Source organism: Brienomyrus brachyistius, chromosome 23 (assembly GCF_023856365.1).
Source record: "Brienomyrus brachyistius isolate T26 chromosome 23, BBRACH_0.4, whole genome shotgun sequence".
Lineage (NCBI taxonomy): Eukaryota > Metazoa > Chordata > Actinopteri > Osteoglossiformes > Mormyridae > Brienomyrus > Brienomyrus brachyistius.
Window position 1 is genome coordinate 182,962 of NC_064555.1, and position 21,841 is coordinate 204,802.

At 49.0% G+C, this 21,841-nt stretch overlaps 1 protein-coding gene across 7 annotated transcripts; it reads right to left on the reverse strand.

Annotated features, from left to right (window-relative positions):
* Positions 1-3,238: 3,238 nt before the first annotated feature.
* Positions 3,239-21,749, reverse strand: ehmt2 (euchromatic histone-lysine N-methyltransferase 2). Of its 7 annotated transcripts, none has more exons than XM_048993931.1 (29): positions 21,628-21,715; positions 19,077-19,106; positions 18,482-18,566; positions 17,298-17,450; positions 16,984-17,198; positions 16,519-16,597; positions 16,239-16,324; positions 15,750-15,884; positions 15,186-15,242; positions 14,309-14,435; positions 14,081-14,194; positions 13,780-13,919; positions 12,999-13,142; positions 11,923-12,245; positions 10,397-10,618; positions 10,216-10,298; positions 9,652-9,758; positions 9,159-9,281; positions 8,650-8,811; positions 8,360-8,464; positions 7,181-7,335; positions 6,839-7,006; positions 6,606-6,750; positions 6,262-6,339; positions 5,961-6,076; positions 5,534-5,620; positions 4,481-4,559; positions 4,110-4,285; positions 3,239-3,933 (listed from the first exon to the last, which is right to left on the reverse strand). In XM_048993931.1, the coding sequence occupies exons 1-29, from the start codon at positions 21,694-21,696 to the stop codon at positions 3,753-3,755; spliced, it is 3,744 nt and encodes a 1,247-aa protein (XP_048849888.1). In that variant the 5' UTR covers positions 21,697-21,715; the 3' UTR covers positions 3,239-3,752. The 7 variants fall into 7 exon arrangements, with proteins under 7 accessions (XP_048849888.1, XP_048849885.1, XP_048849884.1 ...); XM_048993928.1 differs by lacking the exon at positions 21,628-21,715 and adding an exon at positions 19,427-21,618 and having other exon boundaries at positions 19,077-19,103; XM_048993927.1 differs by lacking the exon at positions 21,628-21,715 and adding an exon at positions 19,400-21,618 and having other exon boundaries at positions 13,780-13,916.
* Positions 21,750-21,841: the final 92 nt, after the last annotated feature.

The following is a 21,841-nucleotide window of genomic DNA, read 5'->3' on the forward strand; positions in this document are numbered from 1 at the left end:
GATTTTCAGTTCGCATGCGCACACTTATATATATATATATATATATATATATATATATATTTTTTTTTTTTTTTTTCCTCGTGCCAGATGCACGAAAGCTGGTAACCCTGCTTTATTATGAAATATACTTAGCAGTATCTCATGTTATCAAATGTACTAAGCATCTCATTCCGCTGCACGGCAGCAATCATTGTCATACTTCCTTAAAATATTTCAGTGGAGACCCTTAAATAGGAAACAAACTAGTCACTCCCCTGCTTTTTTATAACACATTTAAACGCGTTAGGAGTGGCCAGAAGAGAATTTAGTTTACACAGGTGTCCTCTTACGTTGCGGCTATTTTGGATGTCATTTTCCAGAGCGGGGCTAGCTGGTATTTACTTGGCAATGCAAACTTTGTGGACGTCTTTCTGGCTCCTTAATCAGGCTTTAGTTTGTGCAGAACGCTGCAGCCAGAGATCTTACTAAACGAGGAAACTTGATCTTGTTGTTCCCAGCCTCCTGCACGTCAGCTTCTTGTTAAGTTCGGTGTTGATTTTAAGCTGAGTACTTATTCCACACGACCCACGCTTGTTTCGCTCTCTAGAGCCAAGTTATCCATTCGTTCCTAGAAAGGCTGCTTCGGACTTCAGGACGTTTTCCGTAAGATATGGGCTTACAGCAAACGCAGTAGCGGAGTAGAACCCATTTGATAACACGACCACGCAAAATTCGCAACAATTTACCGAGAAATGCTCCCCCGGGTCGGCAAATTTTACGGAATCCCCCTCGCAGTGAGACCTCTCCTCCCCCCTTAGAAAACGTGCCGGTTTTAGGGCTCACTCAATTTTAATACTAGGCTAAAACAATTGTATATTTTGTCTTATAGGGGCAGTATGTTACGGCAGTTACTCATTACTAGGGTAATACTAAGAAGTGTCAAGCTGGGTGGGGAACAGTGTAACTTTGTATGAAACGTACCGTCATTGCTGTCACTCCTGCTTTGCATGGGGCCTGATTAAGGGATTCTAATTGTCTGTGTTCCTACGTCTCTCCTTCCCAGTTATGCTGGTATAACTAGACCCACCACAATTTCGTTTTAGCATTCCTACTGTCCGATGTTGTTCGTTTGTTACTTAAGGGACTTCACATATCCCCGCCCCATTTCTCGGGTTAACCAATCAGAGCTCTGACTACAAACAGCGCATCCTCCCCGTGCCAACTGCCAAGCCGTGCTATCTCACTATCTGTTTGAAATTACATTGCACTCAATTACGTAAACTTATACTCCCCGTAGTGGCCAGAGGACAACCATCCTTGCCGCGTGTGGTTCCTCCCAATGTTTCCTTCTGGGTTTTATGTCATTGTTACCTCAGGCCCAGGATTTTGTGAAGTGCTATGACAATGCTCTTTATTATAAGTGCTATATAAATAATATTGAACTGAATTACACACCCACAAAACACTCTGGCCACTTAGAGTGAATTGGACATACCAAAAGGGAAGGACACGGCACACAGGACGGGGGGGGGGGGGAGACGACACACAGCTCACTGGAGGCGGGGGGGGGAGACACGACACACAGCTCACTGGAGGCGGGGGGGGAGACACGACACACAGCTCACTGGAGGCGGGGGGGGAGACACGACACACAGCTCACTGGAGGCAGAGGGGGGAGGCACACACAGCTCACTGAACGCGGGGGGGGGAGACACACACAGCTCACTGGACGCGGGGGGGAGGAGACACGACACACAGCTCACTGGACGCGGCGGGGGGGGAGACACGACACACAGCTCACTGGAGGCGGGGGGGGAGACACGACACAGCTCACTGGAGGCGGGGGGGGAGACACGACACACAGCTCACTGGAGGCGGGGGGGGAGACACGACACACAGCTCACTGGAGGCGGGGGGGGAGACACGACACACAGCTCACTGGAGGCGGGGGGGGAGACACGACACACAGCTCACTGGAGGCGGGGGGGGAGACACGACACACAGCTCACTGGAGGCGGGGGGGGAGACACGACACACAGCTCACTGGAGGCGGGGGGGGAGACACGACACACAGCTCACTGGAGGCGGGGGGGGAGACACGACACACAGCTCACTGGAGGCGGGGGGGGAGACACGACACACAGCTCACTGAACGCGGGGGGGGGGAGACGACACAGCTCACTGGAGGCGGGGGGGGGAGACACGACACACAGCTCACTGGAGGCGGGGGGGGAGACACGACACACAGCTCACGACGCGGGGGGGGGAGACGACACAGCTCACTGGAGGCGGGGGGGGAGACACGACACACAGCTCACTGGAGGCGGGGGGGGAGACACGACACACAGCTCACTGGAGGCGGGGGGGGAGACACGACACAGCTCACTGGAGGCGGGGGGGAGACACGACACAGCTCACTGGAGGCGGGGGGGGAGACACGACACAGCTCACTGGAGGCGGGGGGGGGAGACACGACACAGCTCACTGGAGGCGGGGGGGGAGACACGACACAGCTCACTGGAGGCGGGGGGGGAGACACGACACAGCTCACTGGAGGCGGGGGGGGAGACACGACACACAGCTCACTGGAGGCGGGGGGGGAGACACGACACACAGCTCACTGGAGGCGGGGGGGAGACACGACACACAGCTCACTGGAGGCGGGGGGGGAGACACGACACACAGCTCACTGGAGGCAGGGGGGGAGACACGACACACAGCTCACTGGAGGCGGGGGGGGAGACACGACACACAGCTCACTGGAGGCGGGGGGGGAGACACGACACACAGCTCACTGGAGGCGGGGGGGGAGACACGACACACAGCTCACTGGAGGCGGGGGGGGAGACACGACACACAGCTCACGACGCGGGGGGGGGGAGACACGACACACAGCTCACGACGCGGGGGGGGGGAGACACAGCTCACTGGACGCAGGGGGGGGAGACACACACAGCTCACTGGACGCAGAGGGGGGAGGCACACACAGCTCACTGAACGCGGGGGGGGGGAGACACACACAGCTCACTGGACGCAGGGGGGGGAGACACACACAGCTCACTGGACGCAGGGGGGGAGACACAGCAAACAGGCACCAGCATGAAAATGCGTTTCGGAAAACATAAGTGAAGCTCAATAAAAAGCACGCAAGACTGTACAGGATGACCATGAAAAAAAAAATTGTGAAATGAAGTCAAAGGCTGGGAAACCTCTTTTTTTTTTTTTTTTTTACAGGAAATAAGAACAGTGAGTACAAGGGTCTGAAGTACATATTTAATTCATGAAGGGAAAGTAAAAAAAAATAAAATAAAATACGCTTAAAAAATGCATCTGTGAATAACTCTATGAACCACGTGTTATGGATGCAAAGACAGTCAGAAACGAATCACGCTGACATGCAGAACGCCATCACCTCATGGTCCTGCAGCTGAGCTTAGTACAACGCTATCATACAAAGTCCCACAATGTTCAGTGCATTGCATGACTGCAATTCATCCATGAAAAATGGTGATGAGTTCAGTGACAGGCAGACTTCACCGGAGCGATACTGAGCGCAGTGTGTCAGCTCCCATCTATTTACACCACATGGGTCTATGACCTGGCCACCTGTACTATCTTGTGCTCTCAGTTCTCAGCTGCTAAGATTAAAAAGAAAAGGTCTCCGTTGCAGATAAAAATGTCAGAACTGCGCTCTGACAATTAACCCAGTAGACCTACAAGTTAAAAATAGGGGGTTAGGGTTAGAGCTTTCAGTGACAGACTCCAGGGGATGCCTAGGAACTGCTGAGGAGAGCAAGGCCTGGGTCAGGGCCGATTTCGGGGCAGGTCTCCAGGCGGGCCAGCCTGCTCTGCTCCAGGGCAATGGCCTCAGCTGAATGTTTACATTTCTCGGACCCGCACTGGCAGGTGAAGTACTTGCTCTTGATGTCCCAGAAACGATCTCCATAGTCAAACCTGGAGTTAAAAAAAATAAAAAATAAATAATGTATACCCACACACACACACACATACGTTTCCCTGCTGGTCAGCACCGAAAATTCACTGAACCCTCAACGACCAGCTCATCATTTGGCCTGCATCAAAGGCACCTCAACCATCTGATACCGTATTGTGAGAAAACAGGCACTCACCCCAACTCCTGTCCCGTCAGAATGTCACGGGAACTGAAGAAGGCGATGCGCGGAAACCGCAAGTCTTGGTGCAGCATGAATACGCGCACAGGGATTATGTTGGGATCGCACAGGTGGTTAATGAAGCGGCTGATGTTGCCATAGTAGCGCGCATCGATGCAATATACTTCCCCGTCCTGCAGGGGACAGCAGATAGAACATGAATATGTTTAATTGATGAGGGGTAGCTGAGGATGGGATTGTGTCAAAGGTGAAGGAGAGAGAAAAACCAAATTAAACAGAAATTAAAGGCAAGGATAGAACTACAGAAATGTTAGAGGTTAAATAAGCAGGTAAACTAAGTTACAAATCCATATATAATTGATAGGCACCTTGTTGTCCAGGTCAAAAAGATATGAGTCATCTTCTCTTACATCAGCCTCTGCATCAGAAATCAATTCTCCTACATATCTAGGCACACAAAGTATATTTTAAATGACAGATACATACATACCATGCTTACAGTGTATCCGTACACAAAACGGTTTAATAAGAACACACTAGACCAGGGGTGGCCAGTCTCATCTGCAATGGGCTGGTGTGTATGCAGGCTTTTGGGGTAACCTGCAGGTCAGCTGTTCAAACCCAGGTGTGAGGACTCTTCAGCCAATCCGTCCTCTAATTAGTAATCTACTTGGGGATTTGTAGTGAAAACTCACATATACAGCAGCACTTCCTGAGTATGACTGCCCACCCCTGCACTAGACAAACACAAAACTCATGTGAAAATTCATGTACAGACACTCCCCAGGTTACAATGGCCCGGGATATATTTTGATTCTGCGACGGGAAACGTTTTTCCACTTTCAGTACATTATTCAATAAATTGCATGATAAATTCAAAACTATTATGTTAATGATTTTGCCCAACTGTAGGCTAATGTAAGTGTTCTAAGCATGTTTAAGGTAGGCTAGGCTAGGACACCTGTTAGGTTAGATGTACTGTATTAAAATGCATTTTCACCTTCATTTTCGCCATATGATGATGGGGTTACGTTCCGATAAACCTATCGTATATACAGCTTCTCCCCAGGAGACATTTTACTTTGAACTTGGATAAACACACATGCATGAATCCATAAACCCTCACTAGACTTAATAACTTTCAAATGAAATGAGCTACTGCAGTGCTTTCTAACCCAGTCCTGGGGGTGCCCCAGATGGTCCACATTTTTGCTCCCTCCCAGATCCCAGCCAATCAACACTAGAAACTTGGTACAGATGTGTTGGAAGCTGGGAGGGAGGAAAAAATATCTGGGGACCCCCAGGACTGCGTTGTGGTGTATGAATGAGCAGCCTAGCCGAGAGCCAGACCTCTGCTCAAAACATACTGCCTTTGCACAGCTGACAGACAGACAGGCAGACAGGCAGATGGGAAGACTGACTCGCAGATGAAGCTGCCCTGAGGGATGTCTTGTAGCGCTCTCACACCCCAGCCCATCTTCTCGGTGCGGTACAGCTGAAGACGCACCCTGCAGAGGAGGAGGACGTCATGCAAACATGGTAACATTTCAAAGGAAATGGTGATTCAGGAACAACATGTATTCATGCAAAAAGGCAGAGGACGTCATGCACCAGGAAGAAGACAGGGCAGCGTAATGGCCAAACTCATTGAGGAAATGGTAAATTCCAGATAAACAGTTAACGTTGGTCTGACAGACACAGGGCTTGATTACAGCCTCCCCAAACCCCTCCCCCAAGACATCTCATTAGGTGACCATAGCAACAGCCAATCAGGCAGCAGTGGGGCTCAGTGGGGAGAGACACTCCAGATTGAAGAACAGATGTCCGGTGGGGTCAGAAGCGTCTTACTTGATGCCTGCTTGGACCACCCTGTTCTTGCACGTGCGATAGCAAGAGCAGGCCAGGTTGCACTCGAAGATGAGTGGAGGTTCGATCTTATTGAACTCTTGGAGCAGCCGTCGGTCCTGATGAATGAGGGAGGCATCCGTCACATGACTGTCGACCATAAGATCCCCAAGAAGTGCAGTCAGCCGCCATAAATCTGATATGACCTCGCCATGAGTGGCACGTAGGGGGCACAACGGGACTGACAGCTCTGGGCTGCTGATGAGAGAATGGAGGCACCTATGCTATGGTGGGCGGGGCTTACCTTGTCATACCAGCAGCGGATACTGAGCTGTCCACATAGGCAGTTACTGGAGGAGCAGTCATCTGTGCAACTGCAGTGCTGAGAGATGGAGACAGACGGACAAAGAGAGAGTGACAGAAAGAGGAGAAGACAGAGAGGGGCAGAGAGACAGATGGGCAGAGAGACGAAGAGAGAGAGGCAGAGAGGGGCAGAGAGAGACAGTGACAGAGGGGGGAGAGAGAGAGAGAGACGGGCAGAGAGACGAAGAGAGAGAGGCAGAGAGAGGAGAAGTATTGCTGATTATGAATACCTGCCAATGCATTCCTGAACTTAGAGAGATTCAAAGATGGTGGGGGGGGGGGAACCTGTAAGTGTGTGATATTGCGGTCTATGTTCATGGCAGAGGTCTCGCAGTTCTCAGAGATGTACTTGTAGTCAGAGGGACATCCTTCCTCATCCACCCCATTCACGCAGGGGATGGGCACGTTCTCGTATCCCTGGGCAACGTCGCTAGGATGCAGGAAGTGAGCACACACATCAGCATCCACAATGCTGAGAACAGAGATTTACTCTAAATATAGGACAAATTTTCACCTACCTGCATATAATCTTTTCTGTGCGCAAAATGCGATTGGCTATCCCCTTCCGCAGCTTCCTGTTGATCTGGAGCGACACCCAGACTGGCGAATCACATCGTGCCAAAGAGAGGGGGGTGTCCCCCTCCCGATTCTTAATGTCGATGTCCGCCCCACGCGAGAGGAACAGCCTGATTAGAAAACAAGAAAGAGTATTTATTTAAAATCTTGCGGTCACGGACATAAAATTCTGCATTTCTTTAATAAGGCATCACATCTAATCTGCTTCGGCAAAATTGGAATCAGCCTCCATTCTGTCGATAAAGTTTATTTTCAATATGTAACCGGTCGTTCCATCGACTCACGTGACGCAGTCCAAGTAGCCCTCGCGGGACGCTATGTGCAGTGGGGTGTCCCCGTGTACGTTGACAGAGGATAGGGGGCAGCCAGCATTCAGCAACAGCTCGGCAATCTCCACACTGCCAGCAAAGGAAGCCCAGTGCAGACACACATTCATCTCCTGAGGGGGAGAGACAGGGAGAAATCCAGTCACCACCTGGGCGGCCGTGTGCCTTTCCAAAGCTTTGAACAGCCCAGTTACATTTCACCATTTCCTTCAGTTTATGCACCTCATGCAAAGGTACAGCAAAACTCCCTCTAACACACAGGCAGTTCTTACCGACTTAAGTAATACATTCCAAAAATAATTCAATTCAAATTTTATGCAAATCCAATTCATGTTCCAAGGCCATTAAAGACAGCTTTTCATATATGTGTATGTATGTGTGTGTGTGTGTGTGTGTGTGTGTGTGTGTGTGTGTATGTGTGTATATATATATATATATATATATATTATATAAACAAACATATATAAACATTAGCCAAAAACAGATTACTATGTATAGTAATAGAATATACTAATACTTTGACTAATACCACTGAAGTTTGCACATACTTACCAATAAAAAGGTTTATATGTACTATTCTGTACATGTTACAATTATTCTAAAGACATAGAATTACACACTGACCAAAAAAGTATTAAACAAAAAACAATTTATTTGGAGGGTGAGGCAGCTCTGTGGTTCTTGACACAGAAGGTTGCCGGTTCAAATCCCTGGGTCAGCAGAGTGATCCCACCATTGGGCCCTTGACCAAAGCCCTTAACCCCAACTGCTCCATGGACTGGGTCACCCTACATTCTCCTCTATGCCTGCCTCCTGGGATGCTTTTCCAGCTGTCCTGAAGGGAATCCCACATATATGCTGAGCTCTCATTGGCCACTTTTCCTTCACTCCTTCTGGTCAAACTCCTCTAAAACAATTTCTACTGTGTTTAGGTCAGGTGGCCAAGTCATGTGACGCAACACTATCACTCTCCTTTGTAAGCAGCTTGGCGTGTCCAAAATTTTGACTGATACTATATATTATATAAATGAAAAGATAAAGTGTATAGCTGCCTGTATGCGGTAGCAAGAACGCAATGGAGCTTAGTGTCAACACTTTGCGTGTCACGTGTAAGGAGGACGATTTCATGCCACTGACTTTATCATTCAGGGTGACGTCCGCGCCCCTATTCAGCAGCGCCCGGATGATGTCAATGTGTCGGTGCTCCGCGGCCCAGATGATGGGGGTCCAACCTCCACTGTCCTAAAATCGGAGAGATGGGTGACGAGAGCTTAGCGGCAGCAAGAGCCAGCAGCACGGCAAGGCCTCCAGGGCGACGCGGCGCAAGCACAAACACGAGCAGAAACACGAGCGCACGCACGAGCGCACGCACATGCACGCACACCGAAACACAGACAGCCATAGATACGCAGAGGAAACACACTGACTTGTTGGCCGGGGTCGCCCTGCCAAGAGCCCAAGCGCGACCCTCTGCCCCTCGCCCCCACCTGTGCGTTGATGTCAACTTGTCCTGTTCCTAGGAGGAGATTTACAATGTCCAGGTTGCCCAGTTTGGCTGCATGGTGCAGCCCAGTAGAGCCATCGTCCTCCTGAGAAAAAAAAAGCGACACAGGCAGGAGGGGGGAGTCAGAAGGGCCGAGGAAATACTGATGTGTGGCTCAGAGGGTCAGGAAGCTGCGTAATCAGATGGTCATCGGTTCAAATCCTAAAGTCAGAGTGATTTCACCACTGGCCCCTGAGCAAGACCCTTAATCCCCCAGTTGCTCCAGGATCTGGATAAAAGTGTCTGCTAAATAAATAAAAAAGTTAATTGAAATACTTAATTCGGCCGAATATTAAACTAGGATAGTCTGATCCCTGTCAATGTTATTTGTGAAATGTTCCATAATTATGGCCTGACAGCACTTAAAGCAGCCGCGGCTGGTGCCCGGCTCACCGTGTGATAGACGCAGGCCCCGCTCTGGATCAGGTAGCGCACCACCTCCACGTGGTTGTTAATGATGGCTTCCAGCAGGGGCGTCCTGAGCGATTTGTCCTGGGCGTCCACTTTGGCACCCGCCTGGAGGAGGAACACGAAGGTCACAAACAGCTGCGGATCATGACACAGGGAAAGGCGGACAGGGTGGGGGGCGGGATGTCACTACCATTTTAAAGCTAATCAAGTGAACAATATGTTGTACATTTATCAATTTTCAGGGTACTTTTTCTATTATAGCTGTGCAATGTCTGCAGACTAGTAACCACAGAAGCCAACTAACTGCATATAAGTAACGGAATTTGACACACACGAGTACACATTTGTAAAATCGGTACAGACACTTCCTGTAGGCTGCTGGGATTTCAGACTGGTGAGGTGGAAATCGGACCTCTCGTGTGAAAACGCACGTTGGTGCCAGAGTGACCCAAATCGAACACAAGGGGGGCATCACCTGTATAAGCAGGTAGCAGATCTCCAGGAAGCCCCTCTGGGCGGCAGCGTGTAAGGCGCAGCGGCGGTTCTGAGAGTCCGACTGATAGGCTGGGTCGATACCCTCCACTGCCAGACAGGAGAGGAGGGTTAAGTAATGCTGGGGACCACGCTGGAGACGGGTGAATGAGCAACACTTTGTACTCGTGAAATTCTGGGTGGCTTTGTGTCAATAAATAAGTGCAATCTGCCCCCCCACCACCACTCAAATATGGCTCATGGGAGTTTTGCTTTATATACTTTTTTTTTTTTTTTTTTTTACCAAAAAATGTTCTGAGAGCAGAACAAAAAATGATTGGTTCAGAGAGCTAACCAATGAGATTGTAGGGGAGGTGGGTCTAAAGGAAGTGGGACCAACCAATCAGATGTCATTCTCCCGTCTCTTCTAGTTGTTTGGACCCACCTCCCCTACAATCTGATTGGTTCAGAGGGATAACCAATCATTTTGCATTCTACCTTCGGAACATTTTAGTACAACTCCCATGAGCCCAACACGCAGATACAGCCATGAGAGAACAGGACTCACTGAGCATGAGCAGTACTCTCTGCACTTCACCCTGCTTGGTCGCTGGGTAGAGCTGACGAGGGTGAAACCTCAGCTTCTTCCTCCTGACCAATCAGAAAGAAGTACCAGGTCAGAAACATTTCATCCCGACACACTGACGCCTCATTCGGCAGCTGGGGAAAAGGCACGGCTCTCCATTTACCTCTCAGTGTCCTGGGTCAGTATAGCCTTTTGCAGCGCCGCCCTGCTGCCACCAACAGAAAGTGCGCTTGGGCATACGGGCTTTCCATTGGGCAAACAGAGAGAGGGCCCCACGCTGTCCACTCCGCTGTCCCCCGGCAGGGCTACGTCTACACTGCCCCCCGTGCCCGACTGCTGCTGCTCGGAGCCCCGCCTTACTTCCCCACGGCCGCGCATCCGTGCACTGGGGGGGTGGGGAGGTACAGGCAGAATACCTGTCATGTGATCCCAGCTACCACAGGACACAAAGTACCACAGCTGACAGACACACTGCGTACATATTCACACACACACACACTCAGGGGCCATCAGACACACTGCATACATATTCACACACACACACTCAGAGGCCATCAGACACACTGCGTACATATTCACACACACACACTCAGGGGCCATCAGACACACTGCGTACATATTCACACACACACACTCAGGGGCCATCAGACACACTGCGTACATATTCACACACACACTCAGGGGCCATCAGACACACTGCGTACATATTCACACACACACACTCAGGGGCCATCAGACACACTGCGTACATATTCACACACACACACACTCAGGGGCCATCAGACACACTGCGTACATATTCACACACACACACACTCAGGGGCCATCAGACACACTGCGTACATATTCACACACACACACTCAGGGGCCATCAGACACACTGCGTACATATTCACACACACACACTCAGGGGCCATCAGACACACTGCGTACATATTCACACACACACACTCAGGGGCCATCAGACACACTGCGTACATATTCACACACACACACTCAGGGGCCATCAGACACACTGCGTACATATTCACACACACACACTCAGGGGCCATCAGACACACTGCGTACATATTCACACACACACACTCAGGGGCCATCAGACACACTGCGTACATATTCACACACACACTCAGGGGCCATCAGACACACTGCGTACATATTCAGCCATCAGACACACCAAAATGTGAGCTATAAACTCTAGACACTGTAGTGTGGGGAAATTGCCAAGAAGGCCGTTTGAGACACTGGAAACACCAGGTCTGGCACCAACAATCACACCACATTAAAACCCGCACGGAACAGGCAGCCGAGCCATTATGCTGCTTAAGTGAACAAAAACAACCTCTTGACCAAGACTGTGAGTCATTGCACTGGCTGTTTGGAAGAGCAGGCGTCTGACTTGACACACAGGTGTAACCTAATAAGATGGCCACTGAGCACATAACAGAGCAACAGGTTATAATAATGAAAATTACATCACGTCACAGAAGTGGTAACTATCAGCCACACCTGCGCCTGTCATTCAGCACCATTTGCCGTATCACTGAACAATCAATCCAAAGGCCTCTTAGTTTAATATGGTTTTGCATCCTCGTTTCATCACGCCAGTCATCATTTTTACACACAAGAAGCATCCCAAAGGTACACAGGTGGTTTCGGATAAATGACACCTCCTAAACCCCCACCCACCTGCCCGGGGCCTCGGGTCTCCGCCCGCTGCCGAACACCCCGGCCGTCACGCCGAGGGGCAGAGACGACGGGAGTGGGAGGGGCAGGGATGGCGTGGTGGTGGAGGCGGACGCCATGGCGACGGCTGAAGAGGATGCGCTTGCTGGGGAGGCGGGGGGTATGGTGACCTCACGGGCCTCAGAGGCGTCCTCGCCGCAGTGGGGACAGAAGAGCATGGCACCCAGGCCGAAGCTCCGGTCCCTGCCCCCCCCCAGGACAGACACGCAGCCGCGGTGGAAGCGGTGAGTGATGCGTAGGTCGGGACAGCATTCCAAGAAGGTGCCCTAGGATGGGGTGGAGAACGTTATTCTGCATGAGGAAGGAAATGGTTTAATCTGCCCTCAGGATAAAGACGGTACATCTTTCGGGGAGCTGATCCATTTAATCTGGTCTGAGGTCACATCAAGACACGTTTACTTCTCATGAAATAACACTTTCCATTCAACTGTGATTGTAGTGTACAGAGGGTCGCTAGAACAGAATAACGGCACGGAATACTACCACAGTAGCACAACAAACAGTATAATAAAGCAAATCGGATAACAAATAAAACATATAAGAGACAAAACTGTAAACCTGAATTCTGAACAGAATTCTTTTTATATAAAACAGACAAAACTGTAAACCAGTTTTTAAGCTATTGAATTACAAAGATCTATATTTTTAATATCTTTTTGATTAAATAAACAAATAAAAAAAAGTCACATAAATGAATGTAGATTCTGTTACAAAATAAACATCAAGTAAATGATCTAGAGACCTGTGTTTGCACCGGCGCCGCCCCGCCCTCCCCGGCGCCGCCCCGCCCTCCCCAGCCCCGCCCTCCCCGGCACCAGCCCCGCCCTCCCCGCCCCCCGCCCCGCCCCCCCCCGGCGCCGCCCCGCCCCACCCTCCCCAGCCCCGCCCAGCCCTCCCCAGCGCCGCCCCGCCCTCCCCGGCGCCGCCCCGCCCTCCCCAGCACCGCCCCGCCCTCCCCAGCACCGCCCCGCCCTCCCCAGCACCGCCCCACCCTCCCCGGCGCCGCCCCGCTCCCATACCGTGATACAGAAGTAGCCGCAGCCCGGGCAGCAGTGGTGTTGCACCATGTGGGATCGGTGATTCTCGCACAGTACCATGAGGGAGACCCTACTGGAGGGCCGCATCGTCTCCCCCTTCACGATCATGTTGGTACAGCCCACCAGCTTCCATAAGATACAGAAAAGGGTCCAATGTCACTATTAAAGCTACACTTGTATACAGCATACATCACAACAGGCCACCCCCTTTATCTACCATTTACTTTAGTAACTTAGCAGACAATCTGGATGGCCATGATCTGTACAGCGTTATGTTTTGATACCTTCTTGACTTCCGACGTACATTAGCCTGCTAGCGTAAAGCACCACAGGTATACTGTAAACCTATCTTCAGTCACTGGGTGTTTATCAATACCAGGCACACAAAGAACGTTTTCTGTGGTTTGTTCTCCCAAAAACGAACTTGCAAGAACACGAGGATGCGGTGAATCATGGGATCGTTCTCATCTGATGAGGATGCAACTGACGCATCCTTTGACATTTAGGTGAGGCAAGAATGATATTCAGGGATTTTTACCGTCCTCCTGTTCTTATTATCGGAACTGTACTTCGGCAATGGAAAATGATGTCAAATTGGCATGTGAGAACATCTGCATGGTCAAGTGTACATATTGATAAACTCCCACTTGTTACCTGACACCCGTTTAAGCCAAAACAGGCTAATCCGAGTCTCGAATAGGCCCGTGAGCCTGGGACTGCAGCAACACTGGCCCCAACCCGCCCCCAACCCGCCCTTACTCACCTCCCCATTTATGCTCTCCGTGGCCATGCAGAGCCCCCCCCCACGGCCGCTCAGGCCATCCACACGGGGGGCCTCCATCCTGCAGCTGCACAGGGGCAGCTCTTCCAGGCGCTCCGTGTCCCCGGCCTCGCTGTCCTCTGCTGGTCGGGGTGGGAACAGCACACATTAGGGCTATTCACAGGCACATATCTGAGCACTACAAAGCACAGAAGCAGATGCTCTGACTCTACCCAAAACAGTTTTATCTACCAGTTAAGGTTATCAACAGCACATAGGGGCACATGGGGGGAGAAGATTTAACCTTGGTGGGGAGATAGTGTCAAGCTGTCGGCAGCGGAGATGTCCAGGGAGCCCAGGGGAACCTCCGTGTATTCACTAGAGACTCCAGCAGGTGGCGCTGCAGCTGGAGCAGAGGCTGATATGGACAATGGGGAGGAAAAAGGCGATCAGTCACAGGCAGAGAAGAGACCTTCACCTCACACCCAGACAAGCTGCAGCCAATGGGATCAATAATCTGTCCCTTTCTTACCTTCCTCCATCTCCATCTCATCCTCTTGCTCCCTCAGTCTCTCTTTCCTTTTCCTTCGCCCTGGCCTGGTCCACGGAGACTCACCACCTTCTTTCCGCTTCCCTGTTTGCCTCTCAGATCCTGAGCTCTGCAGACAAACCACATTTGGCCGGTAAGCAGACCTGGACCGCACAGAGAGACAGGCACAGATGATGCCCAAGTGCCACGCCATGTGGGGCAGATGGCCTCCTTCCTTGGGTGCGGGGGCTCCTCCACACAGCAAAACAATACAGATGCAGAAAAGAAGCTTCCAGAACCAGCAGGACTAAGACACCACAGACCGGCAGCCAATATTATGCTGTACAACAGACACCTTCATCAGCCGTGTGCATAAACACGCCTGTGGTTCTGCAGACTGAGCCTCAGTGTCTGTGATCGGAAAGGTCACCAGGTCAAGCCAGGCTTTGGCAGAATATTCAAACCTCCATGGGCCCTTCAGTACGGCCCTTAACCCCCAGCTCCACGGGCAGTGATGGCTTAATGGTCAGTGAAGTGCACTTGTAATTGAAGGACTGCAGGTTCGAATCCCCGACCAGCAAGGTGCCACTGAGGTACCAAGCACTGCTCCCTGGGCGCTGAATTAGCTGCCCCCTGCTATGTCACATTGTCACATGGGTTAAATGCAGAGAACACAATTCAGTGTGACACCTCCTGAGTTATGCCCAGAACCACAAGCAGGCTGTGCATGAACCTCTCTCTCTTTGGGGAGTCAGGCTGGTTTGCGTAACTTCCTCCAGGTAATCAGCTCTGTAGAAGCACACAGTTTCCCTACACTGCACTAATCACTAGTGTTTTCTGGTTGGTGATTCCCACCCCCCAACATGAGAAATCCACTCACGCGATCAGACTCCACATCACCTTCGCTCAAACGGGCCTCGATCGCTCCATCTCCAGACTGTGATGGACAGAGAAAATGTGTCAGGGATGTTGGAGAGAGAGACAAACCACGTAAGAGTTAGGGGACCCAGCGCTTGACACTTACACAAAAATGTTCTGAGGGCAGAATGAAAAGTGACTGGTTCAGAGAGATAACCAATCAGATTGTAGAGGAGGTGGGTCCAAGCAACCAGAAGAGGAAGGATCAATCAATCAATCAGATGTCTTCTCTTTGAACCAATCATTTTTCCTTCTGCTCTCAGACCATATTTATCAAAGTCAAAGTCCCACAAGCGCACAGGACAGGGATCCTTGAATATGTAAAATGGGGGGGGGGGGTAACATTTTGTCAGGGGCCCCACAATTTCTAGGTACACCACAGGAAATTGTTGCATATCCGTCCACACTCATCTTTTGAATCAGCGATCTGGGACTAAATAAAAATATCTCCATCCTAAACCACAGAAAAAGACAGCTTCTTAGCACCACAAGCTCACTGAATGCCCATAAAGGAAACAGGCATCACCTTGCTATCAGAGTCCGCCCTCTCATTGTCTTGGTAGTTGTACATAATGCCATCCCCATCCCAGGGCACCAGCCAATCAGCTTGCTGCCCTGTCACTGGCCCCACCTTTGCCGGTACAGGGGGAGTGTCCACCACCTGGAATATGGGGACATAAAAATGTCCAGGTCATATCTGTGCAACCAACTCACCATTTAAGTTTCTCAGATTATTAAAATCTGCAGGGAACATTTTATTCAAAAATTTTTATTTTGAAAAGCTAAGAAAACATAAGCTAAGAAAAACGTGTGTGGTACATTAAAATCTTCAGATGTGACTTAATTCTCATTTCTTATGACTAAGACATACAGCAAAGACCACAGGGTTAAAATTTCAAATTTTTAACATATTTTAAGCTGCAAAAAAAGAACAAAAAATTGCCAAAAGCTGCCACGCTATCGTTAACTCTCCACGACATCCCCCACCCGGCCTCAGACGCCCCCCTCCAGTCACCTCAACCGCTGCCTCAGCACCGTTTTCTGCCCTCTTGGTGGGCAGCACCTGGGAGTCCGAATTGGGGCCCACTTTACGTTTCTTCACTGATGAAAACAAACAAGTGTCACAGACCTGCACCATTCCGTTCTCTCTGGGTCCGGCCTGCTAGTGCCTCTCACAGGTACATCACCTGCGCGGCTCACACCTCTCAGGCAGAAGACAGGGTTGAAACCAAACCAAAGCATAGCAAGTTTACGATCACATTTAAACAGTTCCAAAGCCGTTTAACCGTCCCGACCTGCATCAGCCTCCGGGGCGGCACTGCAGTTAGGGTCCACTGGCTTAGCTGGCACCAAGGGTGACTCCAAACACCTCCCCTGGAAGTGAAGGGAACGCTGGTAGGACCGCAGCTTAGATGGACTTCAGAACTAACCTGACTAGAACAGTAAAGAACTGATGCTTCACAATTAACACTCATTCGCACTGCACTACTTCTGTTATCCGCAGTGCTTAAATGCACTGTATTATTTGGACTGTGTCATTGCTGTTGTGAAGCATTGTGTACTTATTAATCAATTTTCATTTTAATTCTTTTATTTTCACTTATCTCTTTAGTAATTCTCCACAATCAAAAATATCATTCAGTGTTTGTCCCACAATTGTTCCTCATTCTAGCTCTATACTCTTCCACAAGAATGCAATTTCATTTCACATGAAAAAACAAAGTGACTTGACTTGACATAACCAAAACTGACAAACTCACCTGTGCCGGGGGCGGTCTGTTCATTGTTTTACGGGCCCGGTGGATTTTGGGCTGGGGGGCCGCACATATGACCAAGGAGCCAGGAGACGACGTCGGGAACGGGGGAGGGACAGGTTTACTGGCTGGACCAGAGAGACTCATCTTCGCTCTGCCGGGTGACGAGGACAGCGGGGGCAGCAAGGCGGAGGAGGGAGGAAGCGTCTTGGCTGCGTGGCCTGCGAGAGGTATCAGCAAAACACAGAGGTGCATGACGGGGTCACTGTTTAGGAACTGACACACTGCATAGGACAGCATGCAGAAACTCACAGACATACCTGTCAGACCTTTACCCGATGCTGTGGCGGAGGCTCCAGATTTGCCCTCCTCCTCATCCTCCTTCGCTCCCTCTTTCTCCGCCTCCTTCTGTGACAACAAGCCACCCATGGGCTTCGTCTCCGCGGGAACCGCTGCTGTACCATACAGCTCACCTAGATGACACAAACTGTGAGCTTTGACCGTCATAAGCATGCTTGTCATCAATACTGAATGAATCACAATCAGGATCCATTCTCACTGCATTATAACATTATTTTTTCACTAACCCCCCCCCCAGCAGGCTCAGCTGCCAGAGAACACAAATATGACATTAGGACAAATGTGTTAAGAGTGAAAGAGTTAACATGCTAACTGGGGACCCTAACCTTTGCCATGCTATGGATTAGTGCCCATTATGAATTATAACACTCATTCACCAGAATGAGTGATCACCCAAAATATATAATGGTGCATTAAACCAGGATTGTTTCTTATTAATACTGATTAATATTTGAAGAAACGATGGCATAGTACAGGGTTTCTCAACCCAGTCCCCAGGGACCACCTGACGGTCCACAGTATTTGCTCTCTTCCAATTGCCAGTGAATTGGGAGAAAGCAAAAACGTGGACCGTCTGGTGGTCCCCGAGGACTGGGTTGAGAAACCCTGGGATAGGAGATGGGTTTTTAACAATCCGCATTGACAACATACTGGAGTTTTATGTTCCTTCAAAAAATGTCTCAAGACCGATGTTTTCCTGGAAGACCTGAACTAGCACATCCAACCACTGACCTGCTGTCTTCATCTGCTATCCCTTAGGTAAAGATGTGGACATTTCAGGTCCAGAAAGTAAGAATCCACATCAAGATTTTGCTTCAACCAACCAGTTGAGCATAAACAGACACAGTCTCAGAGTACTCAACTGGTTGGTTGAAACAAAGTCTTAATCTGGATTTTTACTATCTGGACCTGAAATGTCCACCTCTGCTTAGGTAGGGTCTCATTAATACCGGATACTTGTATGCTTCAATACCAACTTGCACCTCTTACTGGTCACTCTTTGGAAGCTCAGCCTAGCTGCACTTATACCTAATCGGTTCCTTGATAGCTATATGTTTGTGATGTACTATCCACCTCCTATTTATGTCCCTTTATGTTTTAATGTTGTGTCAGATGAGAATTTAAATAGGCCATGGATCCTTGCCTGCAGTTGTCTGTAGTGTCGGTGTCACATTCGGATCTGGCTCTGCTACCTTGTCTTCAGATGGTACCTTGTCTTTCAGGGGGCCCTGGAAGAAGGTGGTGCTATATGTCAGGCACAGTGACATAGCGATTAAAGCTCACAGGCAAAAGTGGCCACAAGGTGAAAGAAAACACTCCCGTGGTTTGTCAATGGATAAGGTAAGCACTGCCCGTCACTGAATAAACCCTTATTAGGGAGTATGTGAGGAAAACTGAGATCGGTACGGCAGTCAAAACCCCAAATTCTAACCAAGACTCACTTCACCGATTTAGAAAATCGTTTAAAACACAAAGTTAGCTTAATAAGATAATACTGACCACCAGACACTGGCACAGTTGTACATAAACCGTTTGCTAATACAGTAAAACCTCAGATTGCGAGCATAATTCGTTCCGGAAACGTGCTTGTAATCCAAAGCACTCGTATATCAAAGCAAATTTTTCCATAAGAAATAATGGAAACTCAGATGATTCGTTCCACAACCCAGCAATATTTATATAAAAAAATGGTTTATATGAAAACTAAAAAAAAAAAAAAAAATTAACCTGCACTTTACCTTTGAAAATCTGTCAATCTGTCGTGGCTGCTGTGAGGGAGACGAGAGAGAGGAGCGGAGGAGGGTTAATTCATATAACTAACGGAATCCTTTTCTTTTTGTGTGACTTTAATAAGGAACCTATCTAATGATTGTTGCTTTTGCCTCCTTTTGAGGATTTTGCGAAAATGTGACATTGCATTGTCATTAAACAAATTCATCGCTTGCACTGCTACAGCTTTATTCGGGTGGTGCTTTTTTACAAAAATTTGCACTCTTTCCTACATTTTACACATTTCCCTAATTTCATTTGAAGTGAGGGATTCCTCCATATTGTTCTCCACCTCCTCAGACGAGATCTCCTCAATAACCTCTTGCTGTTGCTCACGATGCAGATCCATCAGTTCCTCGGTGGTCAGCTCCTGGCCATGTTCCTCCACCAGCTCTTGAATATCTTCCTCATTCACCTCCAGTCCCAAGGTCTTCCCCAAAGATACAATCTCATTGACAACTGGTGGTTCCTGTTCAAGAGCAAACCCCTCAAAGTCATGTCCAAGAACGCAATCAGACCACAATTTTCTCCAAGCAGAATTGAGGGTTCTCTTGGTGACCCCATCCCAGGCTTTATCGATGATCTTGAGGCAGTTCACGATATGGAAATGATTTTTCCAAAACTCTCGGAGGGTAAGGTTTGTTCCTTCGGTCACATCAAAGCATCGCTGAAATAGTGCTTTGGTGTAAAGCTTTTTAAAGTTCGAAATGACCTGCTGATCCATGGGCTGGAGTAGTGGAGCGGTGTTGGGAGGAAGAAATTTGACCTTAATGAACTCAAATTCCTCCAGTAAGTCCTGCTCAAGGCATGGAGGATGAGCAGGAGCATTATCCAAAACTAGCAAGACTTTGAGTGGCAGATTCTTTTCTAAAAGGTATTTCTTCACTGCAGGACCGAAGACCTCGTTGATCCACTCAACAAACAAGATACGAGTGACCCAAGCCTTGCTGTTGGACCTCCACATAACATTTAACTGGCTCTTCTGCACCCTGCATTTCTTGAAGGCTCGTGGATTCTCTGAATGATACACAAGCAGGGGCTTGACTTTGAAATCCCCACTTGCATTAGCACACAACAAGAGGGTGAGACGGTCTTTCATGGGCTTGTGACCGGGCATCGCATTCTCTTCTGCCGTAATGTAGGTCCTCTTCGGCATCTTTTTCCAAAAAAGCCCCGTCTCATCGCAGTTAAAAACTTGCTGTGGCAGGTAGCATTCAGAAACCATGAGCTTCTGGAACTCAGCAGCGAACTCCTCAGATGCCTTAGCGTCTGAAATTGCAGCCTCCCGGTGCCTCAAAACACTATGGATGCCACTTCTCTTCTTAAAGTTATCAAACCATCCCCTGCTTGCCTTGAAGCCTTCGTTTTCTGTTGACGTACCTGGAACTTTACTTACGAGGTCGGTGTACAAGGTCTTTGCCTTCTTGCAGATAAAGTTCTCGGTCACAATATCACCTGCTAGTTGCTTCTCATTTATCCACACAAGAAGCAACTTTTCTACATCTTCCAGAATATGTGGCCGTTGCTTTGATACTCTCGTGACTCCTTTTGCTGCATCTAGGCCCCTTATTTCTTCTTTTTTCTTTAATATTGTGCAAATCGTTGACGTAGATTTGTTATAAAATCTTGCAATGTCGGCCACTCGCATACGTCGTTCGTGCTTCTCGATGATTTCCTTCTTAACTTCCACCGTAATCATCTCCTTCTTCTTACCACCTTCCTTTTCAGCCTTTTTCTTGATGGGGGCCATATTTCCAGTACAGTTACGAAAGAAAAGTCATTACACTTAGATACTAATTAAATTGACAGGACTATCGGCTCAGATCACGTGACGCTCGGCACACGAAGCGTATACGTAATACTCGTATTGCAAGACCTCGGTCGTTTATCAAGTTAAAATTTATTACAAATTTTTGGTCGTCTTGCAAAACACTCACAAACCAAATTACTCGCAATCCAAGGTTTTACTGTACAGTGATATCCATGCGCAAGTTAATTCCGGCAGTGCATTTACAGTCTGCTGGACCAAAAATGATCGTTGCTGTCAAATCTTATTCATAAATGTAGCAAGCAATACCACCAAATAACTAGAAAAATACCATTTGGATGAAGGGCAGCGCAGGGTTTTTGTGATTTACTGTCACAAAAAAATGTTGTATTATCAAAATGAACGCATACAAAACTGTACCAGGAAAAAAGCGCATGCCGGAATTATTAGCTAAATGGGAAAACTGCTGCCAGACAAAAGGAGAATGACGTTGTGTTAAAGACATCCACAGGACAAGCGCATCAACACCAGGAAAGTCAAGTGTGAAGCTAGCTAGGCACCAAGCAGCACCGCAATTCAAAGTACCTAGCTAGCTAATTAGCCAAAAATCCATTAACGGGCTAGCTGTCACAGCCCACCTCGGAACGGTTCTAAAGCACTGCAAAAAGAAAGTGCACGGAAGGTTGCTGAAGCAAACAGGCGCAACAGTAAGGTAAAACGTGTGCGCGCTTTTTATTCATTATAGCCCCTACCTCGCCAGAGCGCTCATCCGCCGACATGATCTCTCGAGCCTCAGTGGGATAATCGGCTGTTACAGGCATGACGTATGTGCGTCGACGTTCTTTCCGCGCCCCTCATGACGCTGATTGGCTGCGGCTTCTAGAGCATGAGTATGACGTCAAGCACCCATTCCTACCACATGATGATGGGTGTCCATTAAAATAATACATATACTATAATAAGTAT